Raw genomic sequence first — 20323 nt, forward strand, 5'->3', positions numbered from 1 at the left:
GTCGGTTGAGCTCGGGGGGAGCGTGTGCGCATGTGCCAACTGCGCCCGCGGGGCAGAAGTCACGTGGCAGCCGGAAAGCGTGGCAGCCGCCGCAAGAGCCTTCACCGTCCCCGCCCCCGGGGCTGCGGGGAAAACAAAGACGTAGTTTCCCGTTCCGGCGCCTTTTCCTTTTCCGGTCCTCGAGGGCGCTGCGGCGCCCGGTGGTAGTCTCCAGCCCCGGTGTGGGAGGCGACAGCAGGCATGGCGATGTTTGAGCAGATGAGAGCGAACGTGGGCAAGTTACTCAAGGGCATCGACAGGTCTGAGCCCGGCCGGAGGGAGCGCTTCTGCTCAGGCGGGATGGAGGAGAGGGTTTTCTGGGAGAGCAGGGGATGGTCGGGCCTGCGCTTGCCGTGGCGTGGGATTTCCTGTCATCTGGGGGATGTTTCGGGAGACAGCCCTGTAAAGGCCTAGAGGCAGGAGATAGCCTTGCTATCTTGCTATCATTCTCTTCGTCTTTGATTGTCTCAAGGCGCCCCCTGTGCCCCTCAGTTTTCTCTCTCTCTGCTCCTCAGGCTCTCACTGGGTCTCAGTGTCTCTTGCTTCCTCCTTTCTTTTCCCCTTGTATTGTTCATTCAATACATGTTCACTAAAATCTACTCCATCAGTGCCGGGGACCAGAGGTGACCAGGACAGTCCCAGGCCATGCTTTCGTGGAGTTCCCAGTTCACAGTCCAGGCAAACCCGACAGTAGACAGTGCTAGCCTGGAGTGCTCAGGGCTGTGATGGAGGAAGCCAGGCCGGAGAGGATGGGGCTAGACCAGAGTGGGGGCCTGGGGAGGGGAGGAAGGAGTGGGTGCCAGAGATGTCCAGGAGGCCAGGTACACAGCCGGCCGTGACTGATCAGCTGAGAGGTTGAGGAGGCATCCTAGGAAAGACCCAGGGCTCTGAGGGGGTTTAGAGCTTAGCATTAGGTCTGGGATGTGGGTAAGTTTTTTTAGAGGTTATAGAGCTGATTCAAGACTTGGCTAGAGCAGCTGGCTAGTGCCAGATTGAGAGGAAAGGGAGGGAGGGAGGGAGAAATTACCGTGCCTCCTTCCTTCCCCCGCCCTCGTCCCATACAGTGACTGGCCTCAGCTCCTGTCTCCTGTCTATTCACCCATCTTGATTCTCCTCCAGGTACAATCCTGAGAATCTGGCCACCCTGGAGCGCTACGTGGAGACGCAGGCCAAGGAGAATGCCTATGATCTAGAAGCCAACCTGGCTGTCCTGAAGCTGTGAGTGTCTGCCTCCGTCCCCAACCCCATGCCAGCAGCCAGCAGGGTGCCACTCCTAACCCTGGGTTGGGCGGGAGTTGGGGGTAGCCTGCAGGATGTGGCTTCTCTTGGTGTGCAAAACGAGGAAGCCAGGGAAGTGGGGCAGGAGGAGGATGGTTTGGTTTGGTTTGGTTTGGTCTGCTTTGGTGAGGAGGATTGTCCCTGAGCGAATATCTGCGCCAAGCTTCCTCTATTTTGTATGTGGGATGCCACCACAGTATGGCTTGATGAGAGGTGTGTAGGTCTGCACCCAGGATCTGAACCTGCAAACCCCAGGCCACCAAAGTGGAGCATGCGAACTTAACTGCTACACAACTGGGGTGGCCCCCTGTTTTTAAAAAAAGTCATTCCAAGGTACACATATGAGCTAGTATATAAAACAGATAGTCTTACAAGTAGTTATAAATGAACACCCACATGATACCATCCATGTTGCAAAACTGAGTGTTGCTGGTGTCCCAGGCCTTTGTGCTGGCCACCCCATTCGCCACCCTGGTAACCACTCTCATGCTCTCCTGGCCTGCCTCTGGGTGAGTTTACCACACACGTATGCATCCTGGCTAGCTTAGCTCAGGTTTGCGTGCTTTGAATGGCACACAGATGTCATTCAGCATGTGCTGTTCTGCATCTGGCATCTTCCACTCAGTGCTAGGTCTGTGAGATTTTTCCATTCTCTGTGTGGCTGTGGTTTGTATGTTGTCATTGCTGTATCGTGTTCCACGGTGTGACCGTGTCCTGATTATCCATTCTCCTGTGGATGGATGTTGGGGTTCTCCCCCCTGGTCCTTTATTGACACACTACCAGTTGGGTAATTTTTGCAGATCACGTAGCCTCAGTTTTAACACCTGTAGGTTGGTGATAACAACGCTTGCATTTGGGCTTGTTTAGATTGTTATTGGTGGGGACCACTGCCTTGTGAGCGCTCGCCTGTGTAGTTACGGTGCTGTAGGCTTTGTGTGAACTCACCTAGGTGCTCCAGGGCCCTTGAGAGGTGGGTTTGGTTGTTATCTTTCTCTTTTGCAAGGGGAGAAACTGACGCACAGGGAATTTAAAATGAGTAGTCCATGGTCACTTGGCAAGGAAGTTTACACCCAGGCAGTCTGCCTCCAGGGCCCTCACCACTCCTCCAGACGGCTACTTCTGCGCTCACTTGCTTGTGAATCCCTGAACAGTGTCTGCCTTGCTGGGTGGCTGTGAGGCTTAACCGTCCCCGTCTACAGAGCAGGAGAGGCGGCTGAGGGAGGTTAAGGTCACACGGCCAGAGGGGACTGTGGTTGGGATTGGAGTCCAGGCATGTCCAGCTCCCAAGCTCTGGGCCAAAGCAGTGGGCAGCCCGCCTGGCAGCTGGTGAGGCCCAGGGACCCGGAGATGCCACTTTTGCTGTGTCTCTTGTTCCCCGTCTCAGGTACCAGTTCAACCCGGCCTTCTTTCAGACCACAGTCACCGCCCAGATCCTGCTGAAGGCCCTCACCAACCTGCCCCACACTGACTTCACGCTGTGCAAGTGCATGATCGACCAGGCACACGTATCCTTCCAGCTCCTGGGCGGGTGTGTGCGGAGGGGCGGGGCAGAGTGGGGAATTCACAGGGAAGGGGTCTGTGAGTTCAGCCACAGATGCTGACAGTCTGCTTTGGGCTTGGCCCAGTGCTGGGTGGGGCTGGGGCACTGCCCTCATGCAGCTCATTGTCTGGGGGGGGAGACAGGCCCCTGGCGGTGACAGCTTGGAGTGGTCTGGGCTTGTGGTTGGAGGGGCCAGAGGAGGTGCTTGACCCCAGCCTGAGGGTTAGGGAGAGCTTCCTGGAGGAGGCAGCATCTGAAAGGTGAAGAATTGGGTGAAGCAGTAGGAAACGGTGATCCAGGCAGAGGGAACAGTGCATAGGGAGGCCTAGAGGAAAAGAAGAGCTCAGTACTGTCTATAAGGCAGTAGAGGAAGTTCAGCATGGCCGTGCCACAGACTTCAAGGTGGAGTTTGGTCAGACTCAGAAAGGGCACTGGGGAGCCATAGAAGGCTTTAAAGCTGCAGAGTGATGTGGGGAGATTTAGAAAGATGCTCATGAGGGTGCCTAGCTGAGTAAAGACTACCACGCAAGTAGCAGGTGGGGATAGGGGCTGCGCACAGGCAGGAGGAATGAAGGTGAGCTGGATTGTCACCTGAGCTTTATGATGTGCATCTCATCACTTGACGAACTTGGCCGAGTCCCCCGTCCTTGCCGGCCCTGTGCTTGTAGCGCTCAGCCCCGAGACTGTCACACTTACTGCCTGAGCCGAGGCAGGCGGGGCTGAGCTGAGGAATGCTGGCCCACTCTGCACCTGATCTACCACGTGTGTCTGGAGTGCCTGCCTCCTGGGAGATGGTCCACCTTCCCCAAGGGTCTGTTCCGGTGGCTTAAAAAGAAGGCATACAGTATGCTGTTAAAAGTACAAAAAAGCAGGGGCCAGCCGGGGGGCGCACCGGTTAAGTGCGCACATTCCGCTTCAGCGGCCCGGGGTTCACCGGCTCGGATCCCAGCTGCAGACATGGCACCGCTTGGCAAGCCATGCTGTGGCAGGCATCCCACATATAAAGTAGAGGAAGATGGGCACGAATGTTAGCTCAGGGCCAGTCTTCCTCAGCAAAAAGAGGAGGATTGGCAACAGTTAGCTCAGGGCTAATCTTCCTCAAAAAAAACGGGGAAAAAAGACAAAGCTTCCTCCCTCCCCTGTTCTGCAGCCTCCCCATTCCCCTCCCAGGAGGCAGTAATTCTTTGTGATTCTTGGGTGCCTTTCTGCCAATATCCTATAGATACACAAGGACAGGCGAGTGTGTTTATATACACATCTCCCCCCACCCAAATGGTAGGCTACTCTGCTCGTCGTCGTGCATCTAGCTTTCAGTGTGTCTTGTCGTGTTCTCCACTTCAGTTCTCTGAGAGTTGAGTCGATCTCAGCGTGCGGACGGGCCAGCGTTGATTTAATTGTCCACATCATTGGATCATTAGGTTGTTTCTCACTTGTGCCATTATAAACCCTGCTGCGAGGAACAGACGGTGGGCGGGGAGGGACCGTCTAGGACTAAGTAGCTGCATCCTCAGGCTCCGAGGCCATTTTTCCTTAACGCTTCCTCCTCCCAGCAAGAAGAACGGCCGATCCGGCAGATTTTGTACCTCGGAGACCTGCTGGAGACCTGCCACTTCCAGGCCTTCTGGGTGACTTCCTTTGGGTGCGGGGGCAGGGTGGCACTGGGCCCTGTGCTCAGGGCTTTGCGTGCGGGATCTCATGGAATGGTCATCCTCACAAGGAGCCGGGATTCCCAGGCCATCCCCTGTGCCCCCAGGGCTCAGGCTCACACACACAGCCATCCTTCCCACGAAGGCCTCACCCCTGAACTCCCTCTCCCTTTCTTGCTCTAAAGAACCCGGCTCTCCATTTTTGCAGCCTCCCGAAAGGGAGGCCGGCTGGCCACCTTGCTTCTCACCACCACTCCCACACCCGACTCCCACACCCGTCTCCCACCCCGTCTCCCACCCCGTCTCGAAACTCCAGTATTACCCCTTCCTGCCCGACTTGGTTGGTGTCAGCGCCCCCAGGTGGCTGCTCCTCGCTGCGGCCCCTTACGACTCCTGTCCTCATTCTCAGAGGCTTGAAAAGCCAGTCCAGTGACCCTTCTACCACTGCGACCTCTCGGTTCCTCCATCTCTTGTCCTCCTCATGACCTCCGCCCATCACTCCCAGCCGTACCCTAGCCCAGTTCTCAGCACACAGGACTCCAGAGGAGTTAAAAAAACCCAGTGAGACTTGAGTCCTGCCCTCACACAGTCTGATGTAATTGGTGTGGGTGTGATCTAGGCTTTGGGGCCTGACAGTTTTCCCAGGTGGTTCTCACTTCCCCAGGCTTGTCTTCACCAGGAACTGCCCCCTCTGCCCGTGAGTGTCAGACATTTCCACCCTGACCGCTTCCTCCCGGCTTCCCAGCTCCCTCCTTGAGGTCTCCCACCCAACATTCTTGGGCCTGTCCAGCGGCCCGAAGTCCTCTGCGCTGCTTCCTCCTTTAGCATCAATCGTGCGTTCCTCCTAGGAACCTCCTAGGGTCCTGTCTCCTCCCCAGTTAGTGCCTCCCCCCCGCTCTCCTGGACATCCCCTCCCACCTGTCATCTGCCCCACCTTTCTTCTTGCCTCAACTTACCATCTGGCTTCTTACTTAGCGGGAAAGCAGAAGCAGCCAAGGGAGAACTCGCACGCGTCCCTGCCCTGCCGCTGACCGAGCCCTTGTCTGTTTTAGTGGGTGACCTGTCTCTCCTCCCGTGCCAGGCCAGCCCTCCCCTGCTGCACTGACCCCTTCCCTCTCGCCCACGCGGTGGCGTCGCACCAGCGGCTCTCCCTGCTCTCCCCTAACAGCCGCCTTGGCCTTCGTGGATAACTTCTGTCCCCACGGAACACGTCTACCCTGCGCTTAGTTCTGGCCTAAAACTGAGAGCTCTCCCTTGACCTCCATGTTCCCCACTGGCCCTGCCTCCTGTCCCCTTCCTCCGCTCCCCTCCACGGCCACGCTCCTGGCCGTCCCAGTTTGCCTGCGTCTTTCCTGGTTTTAAAACTGAAGTCTCACACCCCAGGGAGCCCCCCAGTCACAGGCGAGCACTGTTGGGCACCCTGCTCCCGGGACAGGCTGCCTGTGCTCAGTCTCCCCTTCTCCCCCACTCACTTGAAGCCACTCCATTCAGTCCATTCAGGCTTTTGTGACCAACGCTTTGCCCCCCGGTTCTCAACGCACTCCACGAGACTGTGCTCGTGGAGGTAAACAGTGACGTCCCTATTGCTGGACCCAGCAGGCGGTGCTCAGCTCCTGTCTTCCCTGCCCTGTGGGCCGCCTCCCGTGGGGCAGTCACGCACTGCTCCCTCAGACCCTTCTATCACTAGGCTTCCAGGCCAGCTCCCCTCCTACCTCTCTCCCACCTCACCGGCTGCTCCTTCCGGTGTCCTTGCGGGTTCCTCATGTCTGTCACCAGTGTTGGAGGGAGCCCTTTCTGGGAAGGTGACCTTTGAGCAGAAGTCTAAAGGAGTAGGGGTGCTAGCCATGGGGGTGGAGAGTGCCAGACCCAAGAACAGCCCATGCAAAGGCCCCGGGGTGGGCGGGTGCCTGGCTTGTCTGAGGAGCAGTGAGGGGTGAGTGGGAGGAGGCGATGGGTAGATCTCCTGGGCTCATGGGCCGTGGAAGGACACTTGGCTGTTGCCCTGAGGGAGCCCGGAGCAAGGAGGTGCTCGGGAGCCCTTAGCTCACCTGGATCTGTCCCCTCTCGGGACTGGTTTCTGCCAGGCTCAGACCCCAGCTCTGATTTTGGGCAAATCACTGAGCTGCTCTGAGCCTTGGTTTCTTCATCTCTGAAATGGGCATAAAAACAGTATCTGTTTCATCATAAGGTGTCACAGGGGAGGAAGGCTGGCATGTGGGGTGAATGCTCAAGTGTTAGTTTCTATTCTTAATATCATTAATAATCCTGATATTGTTAATATTAACGTTACTGTGAACATTACTGTTCTCCTCAGCAAGCCCTGGATGAAAACATGGATCTCTTGGAAGGTATAACTGGCTTTGAAGACTCTGTCCGAAAATGTAAGTCCCTCTCTGAGCCTGGGCTCCACGGGGCACGGGCTGGGCTGTGGCAGCAGGGTCCTGGGGTGTGGCCCATCACCGTCTCTGTCCCTCTCTTCCGCAGTCATCTGCCACGTCGTGGGCATCACTTATCAGCACATCGATCGCTGGCTGCTGGCTGAGATGCTCGGGGACCTGACGGGTGAGGCGCTCTCTGGGTCCCTCATGTCGGTCTAGGAGGTTGGGGCTCAGGCGCAGTGGGCCTCAGCCAGCTTCTCAGATGCGCTCATCCCTGCCTCACCAGGTCCTTGTTGAAGGCCCAGCCCAGGGAGGACATAAGGAGTTAGTCACAAACGTTCCTTCCTTGCGGGGGACCCTATGACATTTATTCATTTCTTCTGCACAAGTTAATTGAACGCCCCTCTGTGCCAGCCACTGTTCTAGGCCCTGGGGACATGGCAGGGGACAAACACAATGGCCCAGATTCGGTCTCACGGAGGCAGCAAAACAGACACCAAGTTAAGATGCACGTGTCCAGTGGCAGTTCCTGCGACAGCCCAGAGAGAGGGCGGGGGGTGGAGGGGACTCCTGGGGGACAGAGGGCAGCGTGTGACAGTTACCTCAGTGGAGCGCGGTGGGCAGCCTGGGGCAGGGCGCATGTGCAGATCCCTGGGCAGGGGGATGCCTGTCATGTTCACAGAGCATCCGGGGCCTGTGGCTGGAGCCCAGGGCGCGAGGGGCGGGGCCGGGGCAGAGGTGTGGTGGGAGGAGTGAGGCCTTCAGGTGCTGCGGGGCCTCCTCACGACTTGGTCCCTCACCCTGCCTGAGACGGAGCTGCAGGAGGGGTCTGAGCGGGGGGCGACAGGATCAGATCTAAATTTCAAAAGATCCTTCCGAAAAGAAAAACATGCGTTGGTATATTTGGTTATTTTTGCAAAAAGAAATAGAGGGAGGAAAATTTAAAAACTAAGGAGAATGTTTACTCCTTGGGGATGAGGGATGAGAAGAGAGGGGAGAGTGGCTGGGATGGGATTTCTCTGAGTACCTTTTGGGGTAGTTTTCCCTTTGGTCGGGATAGTTTTTTTGTGGGGTTGTGTTGTTTTTAATTTCCTTTCATTATTTTAGTGTAAGCTAACTTTTATTGGGCACTTTGTGTCAGGCACTATATTACTTGATAGTGCTTTACACCAGGTAAACGTGTTACGTGTTTAAAAGGGAAATTAGGGGCTGGCCCGGTGGCGCAGTGGGTTAAGTGCGCACGTTCTGCTTTCGCAGCTCGGGGTTTGCTGGTTTGGATCCCAGGTGCGGACATGGCACTGCTTGGCACATTACGCTGTGGCAGGCGACCCGCATATGAAGTAAAGGAAGATGGGCACGGATGTTCGCTCAGGGCCAGTCTTCCTCAGCAAAAAGAGGAGGATTGGCAGCAGATGTTAGCTCAGGGCTAATCTTCCTCAAAAAAAAAAAAAAGAAAGAAAGAAATTAAACCAAAAGGGGTTGAAACAACCATTAGAATTAAATATAAAGAGAAGCAGTTGAATACGTATCAAATTGATAATAGTCACACAGAGTAGAATTATTTCAGGTAGCAGAACACTCTGGCTGGCCGTCCTTACTGCTATGTTTTCTGAGAGCAAAACAGAACTGCAAAGAAATTCTCACACCAGATGCCATGGGCTTCTCGTTCGTGATGTGATGGCGTCCTAATTTAAGACCATTGCATGTGGGTTGTGGGGAAAAGCAGGTAAGTAAGTACATGGCCGTTACTAGGAACCAAGATTTGCACTGGGAGAGAAATAGAAAATAAAGGAAGCTAAGAGAAAGCCCTGTGATGCTAAGGATGCGAAAGCTGGGGCTCCCTCTGGCTGCCGGTGAGAGAATGCACTGTAGCAGCGCAGGGCCGGCAGCTGGAGACCGGTTCAGCTGCTGCCGCCATCCAAATGGGAGCTGCTGGTGGCTTTGGAAGCAGTCGGGCACGGAAGGCGCCCCGCCCTTGGCTCCTAGACCCCCTGAAACTGTGGGATCGGGGTAACCGGGGCCTCTGCTGCTTGTGTTCCCTGCAGACAGCCAGCTGAAGGTGTGGATGAGCAAGTACGGCTGGAGTGCCGACGAGTCAGGCCAGATCTTCATCTGCAGCCAGGAAGAAAGCATTAAGCCCAAGAACATCGTGGAGAAGATCGACTTCGACAGTGAGTGGGGGCCCGAGGCCTCAGGCTGTGGGGCTGAGGGTGCCATTGGACAGATGGGGCTGGGCCCGAAGGATCCGGGTAGATAACTTCTGGTTCCGGGCCAGGAGGTCGCCCAGAGTGGAATGGCAGGGAGTGCTGGGTGTCCTTCCCTGGCACTTCCCAGGGCCTGGAGGGCCTTGCAGGGGTCTCCACACCTATACTGCTCCCAGGGGCTCTGTCCTGGTGGCCTTCTGTCCTTGAGGCTCTCGGGGCTCAGCCTGGCATCTGCTGAAACGCAGCGGAATGCCAGAAAGTGCAGGCTCTGGAGTCGGATTAGCTGGGTGGGGATCTTGGTTCCCTGCTTCGTAGCTGTGTGGCTTTGGGCAAGTGATTTTACCTCTCTGTTCCTCAGTTTTCTCATCCGGAAAGTGCAGGTGGCAGCACCAATAATTAGGACAAACGCTGGTAGTTCTTTACACTTACTAAGTCACGGGTCTTCACGTGAACCTCTAGGCCAGGTGCCCTTGCTAGAAGTTACTGAATAACAGCGTAAGACCCACCTCATGGAGGTATGGGTGTGAAGCGAGACACTTCCATGTATAACACTTGGCGCAGAGCCAGTCCCAGTTCACTCAGTGTAGCCATTGTCCTCACCATCACACGTCACACACATTGACTCACAGACTCCGCTGATGACTCAGCTGAAGCGAAAGTGAGGATGTCTTGGAGTGAGTGAGCCCTGGCTGGGCACGGGTGTGCTGTCCCCTGGGACCCTGCGTCTCCTCCCCACTCTCTTGAGTGGGATTCTGCCTTTTTAAAGATACATCTCGGTCCAGCGTGGCTTCTCGGTCCAGACTGGCTGACTGGTCCCTAACCGAGGCACGAGATCAAGTGGGCAGACATCTGCCCTTGAGGACTGTGGACGCTCCCTCTCCGTGAGATGCGCCCGCTGTGTTGGGTTCTGTGTGGGAACCCACTGGAGCAGAGGGCCCTGCGGCGGGACAGACCAGTCCAGCACTTGGAGTGTCCTGCAAATAGTCCACAGTAGACGTTGTGAGGATGGTGACGACGATGATAATAATAGCGACTGTTGAGTGCCAGCAGTGTTCTAAGCATGGCATTGAGTCCTGCCATCCTGTAGGGTGGATGCTTCATAGAGATGGGGAAACCGATGCTCAGTAACTTGCCTGAGGTCGCCCACCTGGTACAAGGCAGAGCTGCGATTTGAACCTAGGCCTCTTTGTTCCAGATCCAGGCCTTTACTGTCCCAGACTGCCTTTGTGTTGGTGACCAGGGCCCAGAAGGAGTTCGTGGTCTAAAGTGCGGGTGCTGTGGTTGGTGGCTGGAGGTTCTGCCCATGTTGACCCTGGTCCCTCCTTCTCTTCTCCACAGGTGTGTCCAGCATCATGGCGTCCTCCCAGTAGCTCTGCAGGCCTTTAATAAAGATTGCTTGACTTCTTAACCCTGCTGGCTCCTCCTCGTTGGCTTCCTGCTTCTGCCCCTCGCCCGCCAGAGGGAGCCCAGGAGTGGGCGTCTGCCGCCCTGTGCTGGAGCCGCCTGGGTTCTGGCTGGGCTCCCCGTGGCGCCTCCTTGGACTTCTCTGCTGCCCTGCCCCAGCAGCCCAACTTCCAGTCACACCTTCCTGACCTATCAGGTCACAAGTGGGAGGGCAGGCAGCCATGAGTCAGCAAGGAGGAAGGTGTGAATGGGGTGGAGGAACCCAGCCCCAAAGCTGGGGCTGGCCTGGGCCCTTCTGCCCTCCAAGGTGAACAGGGCGGGGTCCCTTGGGATCCTGGGGAGGGAGAGGCCCCTCCTTTGTCCTTGGGTGTCACACAGACAGGCACGAGGGGCCCTGGGGCAGTGGCTGGAGAGGTGAGGGGGGAGGATTCCGTCTACCTCCAATCCTGGCTGCTGCCCAACCCACTGCGAGTTCTTGGTCTGGTGACTGCCTCTCTGTTCCTCAGTTTCCTCATCTGTGAAAGGAGGGGGAAGGGAGCACCCTTGTCAGAATCCTGTGGATCCCATGAGCTCTTGCCAGGAAAGGTCTCAGACTGGGGCCTGGCCTTTTCTTGACCATTAGCAAACGAGGGTTGTTCATTTCAGACTCAGAAGAGTTTGTCCCCAAGGTGGCAAACTAGTCCCCAGAGCTCCTCTGTTTGCAGAGACTTGATGAGAAATTGGGATTTTCAACCCCGCCATGCTCCCGCATCCCCAAGTGCTAGCTTCCACCGGCCAGGAGGCCTGGCTCTGTCACCTGATCTTAGCTGAGCTGGTTACTCCCTTCTTACCCGAGGTATTTGGCAGGGTGACCTTGGGCAGGTGTCTTCCCCTCTGAGCCTGGTATCTGCAGGAAGAGGGGGTGGGGACAATGGTGACTGCCTTTTGGGGAAAATGGAGGAAGTCATATGCCACGACAGGTGTGTAGCTTTTGGCTTAGACCAGCGGAAGCTCCTGAGGGAGTGCCTCTCTCTACGATACAGCCTGTGTGGACTTTGCCAGTGGAGAGGGCAGTGGCAGTGCCCGAGCTGCCAGCCTTCCCCCCCCTACGCCCGCTCGCCTGCACGCACAGCCATTGTTCGTCCATGGACACTGGCTTGGGGAGCCGGGCAGGGCACCCTTTGCCCTGGCCTCCAGACGTGAGCAGGAGCCAGGAACTAGGGTGTGCCCAAACCCAGGAGACAAAGGCTGCTTCTGCAGCTCAGGACTCCAGAGCCAGCTCAAAGTGGGGTAGAAGGGTGGGGGAAGAGCCTGCTACCCACCCATTTGGTTGTATGAATTAGCAAAAGGTACCCCTCTGGGTGTGCACAACTCCCACTCACCCCTTGGCAGGTGCCCTTGTGTAGGCTACAACCTGCTCAAAGGCTATGGGCACTCTGCAGGGGAAGAGGAAATGACCTTTGTCTTGCAAACCCCATCGTGTCCTGCTTTCCTGATCTGCTTTTGCTCCAGGAGGATCATCCTCTGAGCCGCTGAGAGGCCTGGCTGTGGAGAAAGACTGCTCAGTTCGAACCCAGCCCAGTGGCTTTGGGTATCTTGTCACCCTCCCGGTGCCTCTGTTTGACAGCTCGGGAGGGTACCCACTTCAGTAGCTGCTGTGAGTTAATGGCAGGCGCAGAGCTGAGAGCAGCTTGGCACATTGTAAGAGATCGTAAACTTGTCGCTTGTCTGCTGGCTGCTATTTCAGCCACTTCCACAGCCACTTCTAGACATCCCAGTGTCTGTTCGCGTCCCACCCCGAGAGGACACAGCCCTCCCTCCTTTGTGTGCCTGAGTAGTATTAACAATGGGGTACAACTCAAGTCCTGAAGTCTCGAGGATTCCAAGAAGTGGTGGACCTAAAGCCAGGGCCCGTTGGCTGTACCCCTTCACCCAGAGCCCCTTCCTGTCTCTTCCTACCCCCCTGAGCCCCTGCCTGCTGCCCTTTGACCCTCACTAGACAGCAGCTGTTATTACTGCGCTGTCCATGGATGGCTGCCGGGAAGTGGCCTCAAGGCTGGCAGTTAAAGGGGGCCTTTAATTTAAACCTCATTGCCTGGGGCCGTCTGCTTCATCTCTGAGCCCTTGGTCTGGGAGGTCTCTCAGTGTCCACCGGGAGAAGGCAGGCAGGGGCAGATGGCCCGTCGCCCAAGTGGCCTCTCCCTGCTGACCAGGCCCACACAAGAACCCTGGGCTTGTTCTCCAAGTCCAGCAGGAAGAAGCTGCCTGCCCAGCCCAGCCCAGCCTTGGAAACAACCGACACTCCTGGGGCTTTGGCCAGGGCCCGGTGTCCTCTGGGAAAGTGGGCTGCTGCCCAGGCCTTGTTGCCTTCCTTTGCTTGCTGTTGGGTTCCTTCCAATGCCTTTGAGAGGAGTGGGGGGAGATCCTTGCAGCTCCGTACCTGGGGGAGCCATGTCTTCCAATTCCCATCCCCTCCTTTCCTACTGTCAGCCAGTTTCTGCCTAGTCTAACTCAAACCCTTACCTTCTTACCCTCCCTGACAACCACACCCCTCAAGTCCTCTGAATTCAATAAAGTTCTTCACGTGCCCCTGTTGCTCAGGTCCCAAACCTAGGGGCCGTCTTGAGTCTTGATCCTTCCCTCATCCCCACCCCCCATCAAATTCATGACAGTAAGTCTGGTCAGCTTCATTTTCCCAAGTCCTCCCACTGCCCTCCTCTATCGTTCTCTCCTCTTCCAGACCCTGGTTCTGTCCACCCTTATCTAGATCATTGTAGCAGCCTCCTTGAGCTCTCGCCACCTTCTACAGTCTGTTCCCTCCCCTGCTGTAGCCAGAGGGACCCTGTGAATCAGATGCCAGCCCTGCTTAAAATCCTGTGTTAACTTCCCATTGCATTTAGAATAAAATTCGTTGAGCCAGCCCTGGTCGCCTAGTAGTTAAACTTCGGGGCACACTGCTGCAGTGGCCCAGGTTGGGTTCCCCAGGCGTGGACCTACACCACTTGTCTGTCAGTAGCCATGCTGTGGCAGCAGCTCACCTACACGCACTAAAGAGAGGAAGATTGGCAATAGATGTTAGTTCATGGCAAATCTTTCCCAGCAAAAAAATAAATAAATAAAATTCATTACATGTCAATTATCTCTCAATATAAGAAAAATTCCAATTCCTCACCATGGTTGTAAGTCTGTTCATTCGTTCCCCTAAGATTTGTTAAGCTTCTCTCTGGTGTCAGACCCCGTTTCAGAGACGAGGGATACAGCAGTGACCAAAGATCCCCACTCCCATGGGCTGACCTTCCTGGGAAGGAGACAGATAAACAATGAATAAACCAATCATGTATGTTAACTGGTGATCAGTACTTGGAAAAAATAAAGCAGGGAAGGTGTGGGGTGCTACTTTAAATAAGGTGGTTGCGGAGGGTCTCACTGAGGAGGTGATATTTTCTTTCGCAGACCTACAGGGGAGGAAGCTGTGAGCCCAGTCTCGGGGGAATCCAGTATCTGGGGAAAGTGTTCCAGGCACTGGTAACAAGGCCACGCACAAAGGCCCTGAGGCTGGAGCACGCCTGGTGTGTCAGAGGAACAGCAAGGAGGTCAGCAGTGAGGCACGAGCTCAGAGGGGCGAAGTGGGCGGTGAGCTGGGAGAGGACATGGGGACCAGGGCGCCCAGGACTTGGAAGACCTTGTGGGTCTGGCTGAAGCCCCAGGGCAGGGAAGAGGCCTGCAGCCTTTCCGCCTTTCCTTGACTTTGACTTGGACCCTGATTGTGGCGCCAGGGAGGGTTCTGAGCAGAGGAGGGAGAGACTTGATCTGACACAGGTGGTCACAGGCTGCCTCTGGCTTCTTGTGGGAAACAGAGTGGGGAGCGGTGGGAGGAGCAAGGAGATGGAGAGGAGGCTGGTGCAGTGGTCCAACTGAAGACAAGGCTGGGTGGGCAGGACCAGGGTGGGGCCACGGGGGCAGGAGGAAGTGGGTGGATTCTGTATGTACTTGGAAGATAGAACTGACAGAATTTCCGAAAGAACTGGATGTGGGGTGTGAAGAGGAGTCACGGATGACCGCAAGGTTCATTGCCTGTGCAGCTGGAAGGATGGAGGCACCATTAACTGAGATGCCAATGACCGTGGGCTGAGCAGATCTGGGAGGAATGTCAGGAGCTCAGCTTTGGATATTTAAATTTGAGACATCTATTAATGTGGCAATGTCATTTATCTGTATTTATTATTTATTGTTGCCAACCCCCACCGCCCTTGCAGTGCTAGCCACTTGAGAACTACGCATGCTTATCATGCTCAGCACTATATCGCCAGCGCCCAAGAACAGTGCCCGGCACACAGTAGGTGCTCAATTAATATTTGAATGAATGAATGAAAATAGGTAAGTCCAAAAATAGACAAGTCCAAAAAATCCTCCATCCACTTTCCCAGTCAGCCAGGATCTATTCCAATCTACCCATCTCCCATGTCCATTTCGTGTCCTCCTTCTCTGAGAAGCCTACCGTGACAACTTCATTTACACCCCAGCTCAGACTTGATGTTTGTCCATAACGCTTATCACCTCGGCGGAATATACTATAGGCTTCTTGAAATTTTGTCTGTCTACCTTCCCTAGAACGTAGTTCCACGAGGGCAGGGATTTTTGTCGATTTTGTTTGGTGCCAATGCGTAAAACACGGTCTGCCGTACAGCGTTTAACAAATATTTGTTGAATTTGTGTGGCTGAATGGAGATACAGGTTAAGGCCTGAGGATGGCGAGACCCGCCTCATGAATCATTCATGACTCTGGCCCCGCCCACACGCGGAGGACGCGCGCGCTCCCGCGGCTAGGGGGCGCGGCTCGTCCAAGAGCCGAAGGGGAGGCGGGGGAAGCGGGCTGTGCGCAGGCGCAGAGCGCCCCGAGGGCTTCCCAGGGCCTGTCTCGCGGGGAGGCACGCGCGCGCGGGAGGGCGGCGGCGGCGGCAGCGCGGTGCGCAGGCGCGGCGGGCAGTGCGCAGGCGCGGGCGGAGGGCGGGCTGAAGCAGCCGAGGCGGCGGCGGCGACGGCGGCGGCGGCGGCAGCGGCGGCGGCGGCAGCGGCAGCTCGGACAGAGGGGCGGGAGCCGAGGCGGGAGCGGACGGGCTGGTGGGCGAGCGAGAGGCGGCGGAATGGTGGACTACCACGCGGCGAACCAGTCGTACCAGTACGGCCCCAGCAGCGGGAGCAATGGCGCCGGCGGCGGGGGTAGCATGGGCGACTACATGGCCCAGGAGGACGACTGGGACCGGGACCTGCTGCTGGACCCGGCCTGGGAGAAGCAGCAGCGCAAGGTGCGCGGCCCGCGGGCCGGACGGGCCGGAGGGGGGCTCCGAGGGAGGCGGGCGCCTGGAAGGGGCTCGGAGGTCCTGGGAGGGCGCTGGAGGGGCTGCGGTGGGAGTCGGGGGTCCCGAGGAGCGATCGGCGGGGCTGGGGAGGGGTTTGGAGCCCTGAAAAGGAAGCGCCGACCTCGAGCAAGGAATGGGGAGTCTGAGAAAAGCGTTGGCGGCCGAGGGGGGCGTAGGGAGGTCTCCAAAAAGGAATCCGGGAGCCGGATGAAGGCATCGGGGGGTCTGGGTGCGGAATTCGAGGAAGCGAGGAGACGGCTGGGGAATCTAAAATGGAATTGGGGGCTGCAGCGGGGTTGAAGGGTCAGAGGGTGAGAGGGAAACGGAGGACCCTGGAATTTGCGGGTCAGCATAGAGTTCGGGTTCGGGGGAAGCTGAAGAGGAGCTCGAGAGTGGAGGGGGCTCTCTGGGGTGCAGGAAGGTCTGAAGAGGATTGGAATTGTGGGAGTCGCGGGTTGGGGAGCTCTAGAGGGGATGGAGATTCTGGAAGTCTGGAGGTGGAGGAGGGGTACTAAGGAACGGATTGTGGAGGCCGAGGGTCGGGGGAGGACTGGGGAGAGGAAAGGAGAGAGGCTAAGGAAAGAAGTGGGTGTGAAAAGACCTGGGGCGTGGGGATGGGTCGGGGTTTGGAGGAGGTCTGGGACCAGGGGTCTGGTGGGAGAAGTGAGGGACCTGTGAATAAGAAGTTTTTGAAGAGGTGAGATTTATTTGGGGTCCCTGTTCTAGAGGGAAGAGGGGAAGATTGGGAGATTGGAGTAAGAGGAATTGATGAGGGATGGAGAGGCACAAGGTGTTTTCAAAGGGGGCTTCTGAAGAATCGAGGGAATGTGGAACTGCTCAGCAAAGGGTTGATGGCGCCTGAGAAAAGGTGTTCTGGAAAAGGTGAGCATGGTGGGAGAGAACGAGAGCCGAATGGCGGATAATGGGAGGGAGGTGAGTTAGGAAAAGGAAAGTCCCATTAGAAAGAGACTGAGAAGGGAATCTAGGAGAGGGCTTCTCCCAGGACTGGAGAGTGTGTGCGTGCTGTGAAAGGGAGAATGGGAGTTTGGGGAGGAAGAGGTGACAGTGTCCAGGAAGAACTGTGTCTTTTTGTGGGGAGGGAGTGAAGGGATCCTAAAGCGGGGTCTGTTTTCAGGTGGAGATTTGGGGTGTGAGAGCCACTAGGGGGGACCCACATAGTGAAAGGGAGATCAGAAGGAGTGGGAGGCCCGGGGGTGCTGTGCGTGTCGGGGGAGGGGGTGATCCAAGGCGGTTGTGGGGGAGCTCATATAAGAGGGTTTGAGTGTGTGCAGGCAGAGCTCGAGAGAGGAGTGTGTTGAGTGGGTGTGTGTGCTAGGAGGGGGTTGTTTAAAAGTGTTGAGTGTTAACAGGGTGGGAGGTACTTGAAGTTAGAGGCACTTAACGTGTTCTGGAGATCTGAATTTTCTTCCCAGATCAGTTACTAATCAGCTCCATGGCCTCGGGCAAGACCCTTGATCTCTCAGTGCAGTCCTGTCATCTGGAAAACGAGGAGGGTGCAGGGGTCCCCTGGGTGATTCTACCTAGATGCCTGTCTATGGTGTGGGGACTTTGTGGGGCCGCTTTGGTGGAGCTTTCGGGAACACGGACCTGGAGCGCTGAGCTGAGAAAGGAGTGGAGTGTGACTGGAAGCCCCCGGAGGGTGTGCTTGGTGCCCTGGGGCACCGGCCCGGAGGGGAAAGGGTGAAAGGAGCAGCTGTGCCAGGCCCGCCTGGGGTGGAGCCTGGCGTAACCTTGGGTAAATTACCAACCTGGCTTGAATTTCCTCATGAGTGGTGGGGGGTGGCAGGCTGCTGGTGGTGTCCTTATCTGTTTCCCCACCCCCCTCAGGGTGGGCAGGTTGAGATAATCTGACGTACAACTGCTTGTTGAGGGGAGGGGAGACCTCATCTGCAGCTCAACAATAATTTATTGCCTGAGGCAGTGCCGGGCTGGAAAAGGTTAAGAGTTGCCAAGAGACTTGGAAAGTTGGGAGGAGGGCAGGGGGCTATGGTTGTTTTGGAGAACATCTGGGATCCAAGATCTGCCTTCTCCAGCTCCAGGTGCTTGGGGACACGAGCCCCTGACCCTTTTTGCTCAGGTGCTGGCGGTGGGACGTCTTCCTTCTCCCTCCTTTCCTGTCGTCTACACTCTCCCAGTGACTCCTTTTGCTGGCTCAGTTCCACTCCCTTGTGGGAGTTAGGGTGTGTGCTCCTTCGTCTCTATGGCCTCCCTTGCACAGAGGGTGAGGCCGGGGCACCACTCAGGTTCTGGGCGGGAACCAGGCCTCAGCGGAACCCCACGGCCTCGCTGCCGTGTGTCTTCTCCCTCCTCCTTCCTCAAGGACCAGGCAAGGTGGAGGGAAGGCTGGTTCACAGCATCCTCTAACACCAGCTGCTTTAGATGGTCAGTGAGGGCCAGATCAGCTGTGTCCTGCTTTATGCCTGCTGCAGCAGTGTTTACTCATGGCTGCTCTTTGGGGAAAAATATTACTTCACTGCTGTGCACTTTGCTATTCTGGGGTAGAGATCCTTTATGAAATGGGGGAAGGAGTCATGGAAAGGAATATATACACAAATTTGTGCTATTCTCTCCCTTCCAAGAGGACCCCCCCCCCAAAGTTTTTCTGACTTGCAGTGTCTCTTGAGTGAATGATGGACTGCCCTTTTTGCCTCTGCAAGGCTGAGCCACCGGGCACAGGGAGAGTGGCAGTCCTGTGGTGTCCTGTGCATACTCACATACTCTAAACATCTGTGTCCAGGACAGCTGTAGGCTCTTAAAGCATGTGGAATTGAATTCTAGGAATTAGCAAGGGTTGGCCCGAGACGGGGTGTGTGTGGCTTCTGGTGGTTTTTACTTCTACCTGAAGCCCTTTTGCTCTGACTTCTAGGGACCCCTGTAGCCGGGGCATTAAATGATGAGTAGGTTATGTGACAGTTCTGACCTGGGAAGGCCCTAAGTGTTCTCCTGAGGGATGGGGGCAGGGGCAGGACCAGTCTGGTTTTTTGAGCAAGTTCTCGAGCAGTTATAGTTTGGGGCCACAGTTCCCTCTCCCAATTTCTGAGAGGGCCTCGTCTCCGGATGCTCTCCTGGGGGGGTGGGTGGGGGGTGGGTGAGGTCTCTTGACAGCTGCTCCCGAATTTCTCATCACAGCAAGAGGAAGTGCTTCTTTGCTAAGCGTGCGTGTTTATTGAAACATCCCTGCTTGCGGGGCCTCAGTGTTTGGACCCCGACCTTTGGCTCGGGCTCTGTTGGCTGGGAGTTAATTATTTGAAAGTTCTGATGATGTTGTGTTTTTCTCTAAGTAGATTTTTTTTAGGCTGATAATAGAGGCCCCAAAGAAGCCACCTGTTATTTTGTTCCATTACTCTAATTGCTTGCCTCTTAGGATCTGGCTAAGACTAACAGGTCCTTAGCAGTTTTCAAAACTGAATAATGTACTTACCAACCCCCTCCCCCCAAAAACAAACAAACAAAAACACCCAAACTCAATTGTCATCTAGAAATAAGACTATGGATATGTGAGGGGGCAGGTACCCTGCGTCTGCCCTCTTGGGAGAGGGGTAGGGGAAGCTACTCAGCTGCTAGAACTCTATCCCTCGCCCCCCAAATGTGTGTGAGCACATGGCTTTTCTGATGACCGCAGAAGAGGTGGCTATGGGAGGACGATTCGGCGGTGCAGCGACCCTTGGCGCCATGCACACTCATTCAGTTGAGAGCTGAAATCCGATGGGTGCCTTGGAATGGCACCTGCTGCTTCATCTAATCCTGGGCGGTCTAGGACGTGGGCTCAGGGTTGCCCTCTGCCTTTTGAATCACCCTCCCTGGTTCCGGCTTCCAAGACCAACAAGGAGGCCAATTTGGCAGCAGGGAGCTGACTCACTCTCCAGTTGGAACTGGCACTAAATGGTTTCACTTATGGCAGCCGATTGCCTGGCCTCGAGTGGGCTGCCTTGTGGGGAAAGTTTGGGGAAAGTGTCGGAGGAAAACAGCCCAGGAAATGAGGGCAGTGTTTTAACATCCAGGTGCGGCTGGTGCTGTTAAACCCCCTTGTTGCAGGCAGGGAGGTCAGTTACAACGTAGGCTCGCGCTCTCAAAATGTCCTGTTAATCAGACGTCAGGGGAGGAGGGGCAAGTCTGGATGCCAATCTTAAGCCTCTGGGGTGGGGAGTTCTGCCATTTAAACATACGGTTCAGTCCTGGCACACTTTGGCCGGACAGTGCCCTTTTCAGAGTTAACTGAGCGAGTAGTACAAGTGATCCAGCAGGGCGCTCTAGCAGAGGACAGCAAAAAGATGGAGCCGAAAAGAAATGAGGCTATTGAGGGGAACGCTTTAGGCTTTTGCTGTTTTCACTTACAGTGTGCTGGGAATTATTCAAGCCTTTCACCAGATCTTAGGGCTGGTCTTTAAAAAAGTGATTCCCTTGCTGCTTTTGTTTGTGGGGGAAGGGAGGAAGGGAAGGGCAAGAATAATTAGCAAACACTTGTTTGCTCTA

The 20323-nt window shown here is 56.0% G+C and overlaps 2 protein-coding genes across 6 annotated transcripts in view; both read left to right on the forward strand.

The window, feature by feature from the left end:
* The first annotated feature begins 17 nt into the window (after positions 1–17).
* EIF3K (eukaryotic translation initiation factor 3 subunit K) lies at positions 18–10494 on the forward strand. The gene is made up of 8 exons (XM_014848680.2): positions 18–299; positions 1159–1257; positions 2703–2823; positions 4409–4483; positions 6819–6885; positions 6989–7066; positions 8928–9053; positions 10425–10494. Exons 1-8 carry the CDS (start codon positions 241–243, stop codon positions 10454–10456), a joined length of 657 nt encoding a protein of 218 aa, XP_014704166.1. The 5' UTR covers positions 18–240; the 3' UTR covers positions 10457–10494.
* A 4984-nt stretch (positions 10495–15478) lies between these two features.
* Positions 15479–20323, forward strand: part of ACTN4 (actinin alpha 4) — a 71066-nt gene continuing 66221 nt past the window's right edge. For 3 of the 5 annotated variants that reach the window (XM_044760108.2, XM_044760107.2, XM_044760111.2), the window contains exon 1: positions 15480–15775. In XM_044760108.2, coding sequence (XP_044616043.1) covers positions 15614–15775 — 162 coding nt within the window. In that variant the 5' untranslated portion in view covers positions 15480–15613. Of the gene's footprint in view, positions 15776–20323 lie in introns of all 5 variants that reach the window. The other 2 variants (XM_044760109.2, XM_044760106.2) reach the window with 2 other exon arrangements.

Source organism: Equus asinus, chromosome 26 (assembly GCF_041296235.1).
Source record: "Equus asinus isolate D_3611 breed Donkey chromosome 26, EquAss-T2T_v2, whole genome shotgun sequence".
Taxonomy (NCBI): Eukaryota; Metazoa; Chordata; class Mammalia; order Perissodactyla; family Equidae; genus Equus; species Equus asinus.

Bases quoted from the DNA above. Each gene is read 5' to 3' on its own strand.
- EIF3K (XM_014848680.2), top strand. From the start codon at position 241: ATGGCGATGTTTGAGCAGATGAGAGCGAACGTGGGCAAGTTACTCAAG. The intron at 2,824-4,408 runs GTATCCTTCCAG...TCCTCCTCCCAG, and splicing joins GCATGATCGACCAGGCACAC to CAAGAAGAACGGCCGATCCG. The intron at 9,054-10,424 runs GTGAGTGGGGGC...TCTTCTCCACAG, and splicing joins GGAGAAGATCGACTTCGACA to GTGTGTCCAGCATCATGGCG.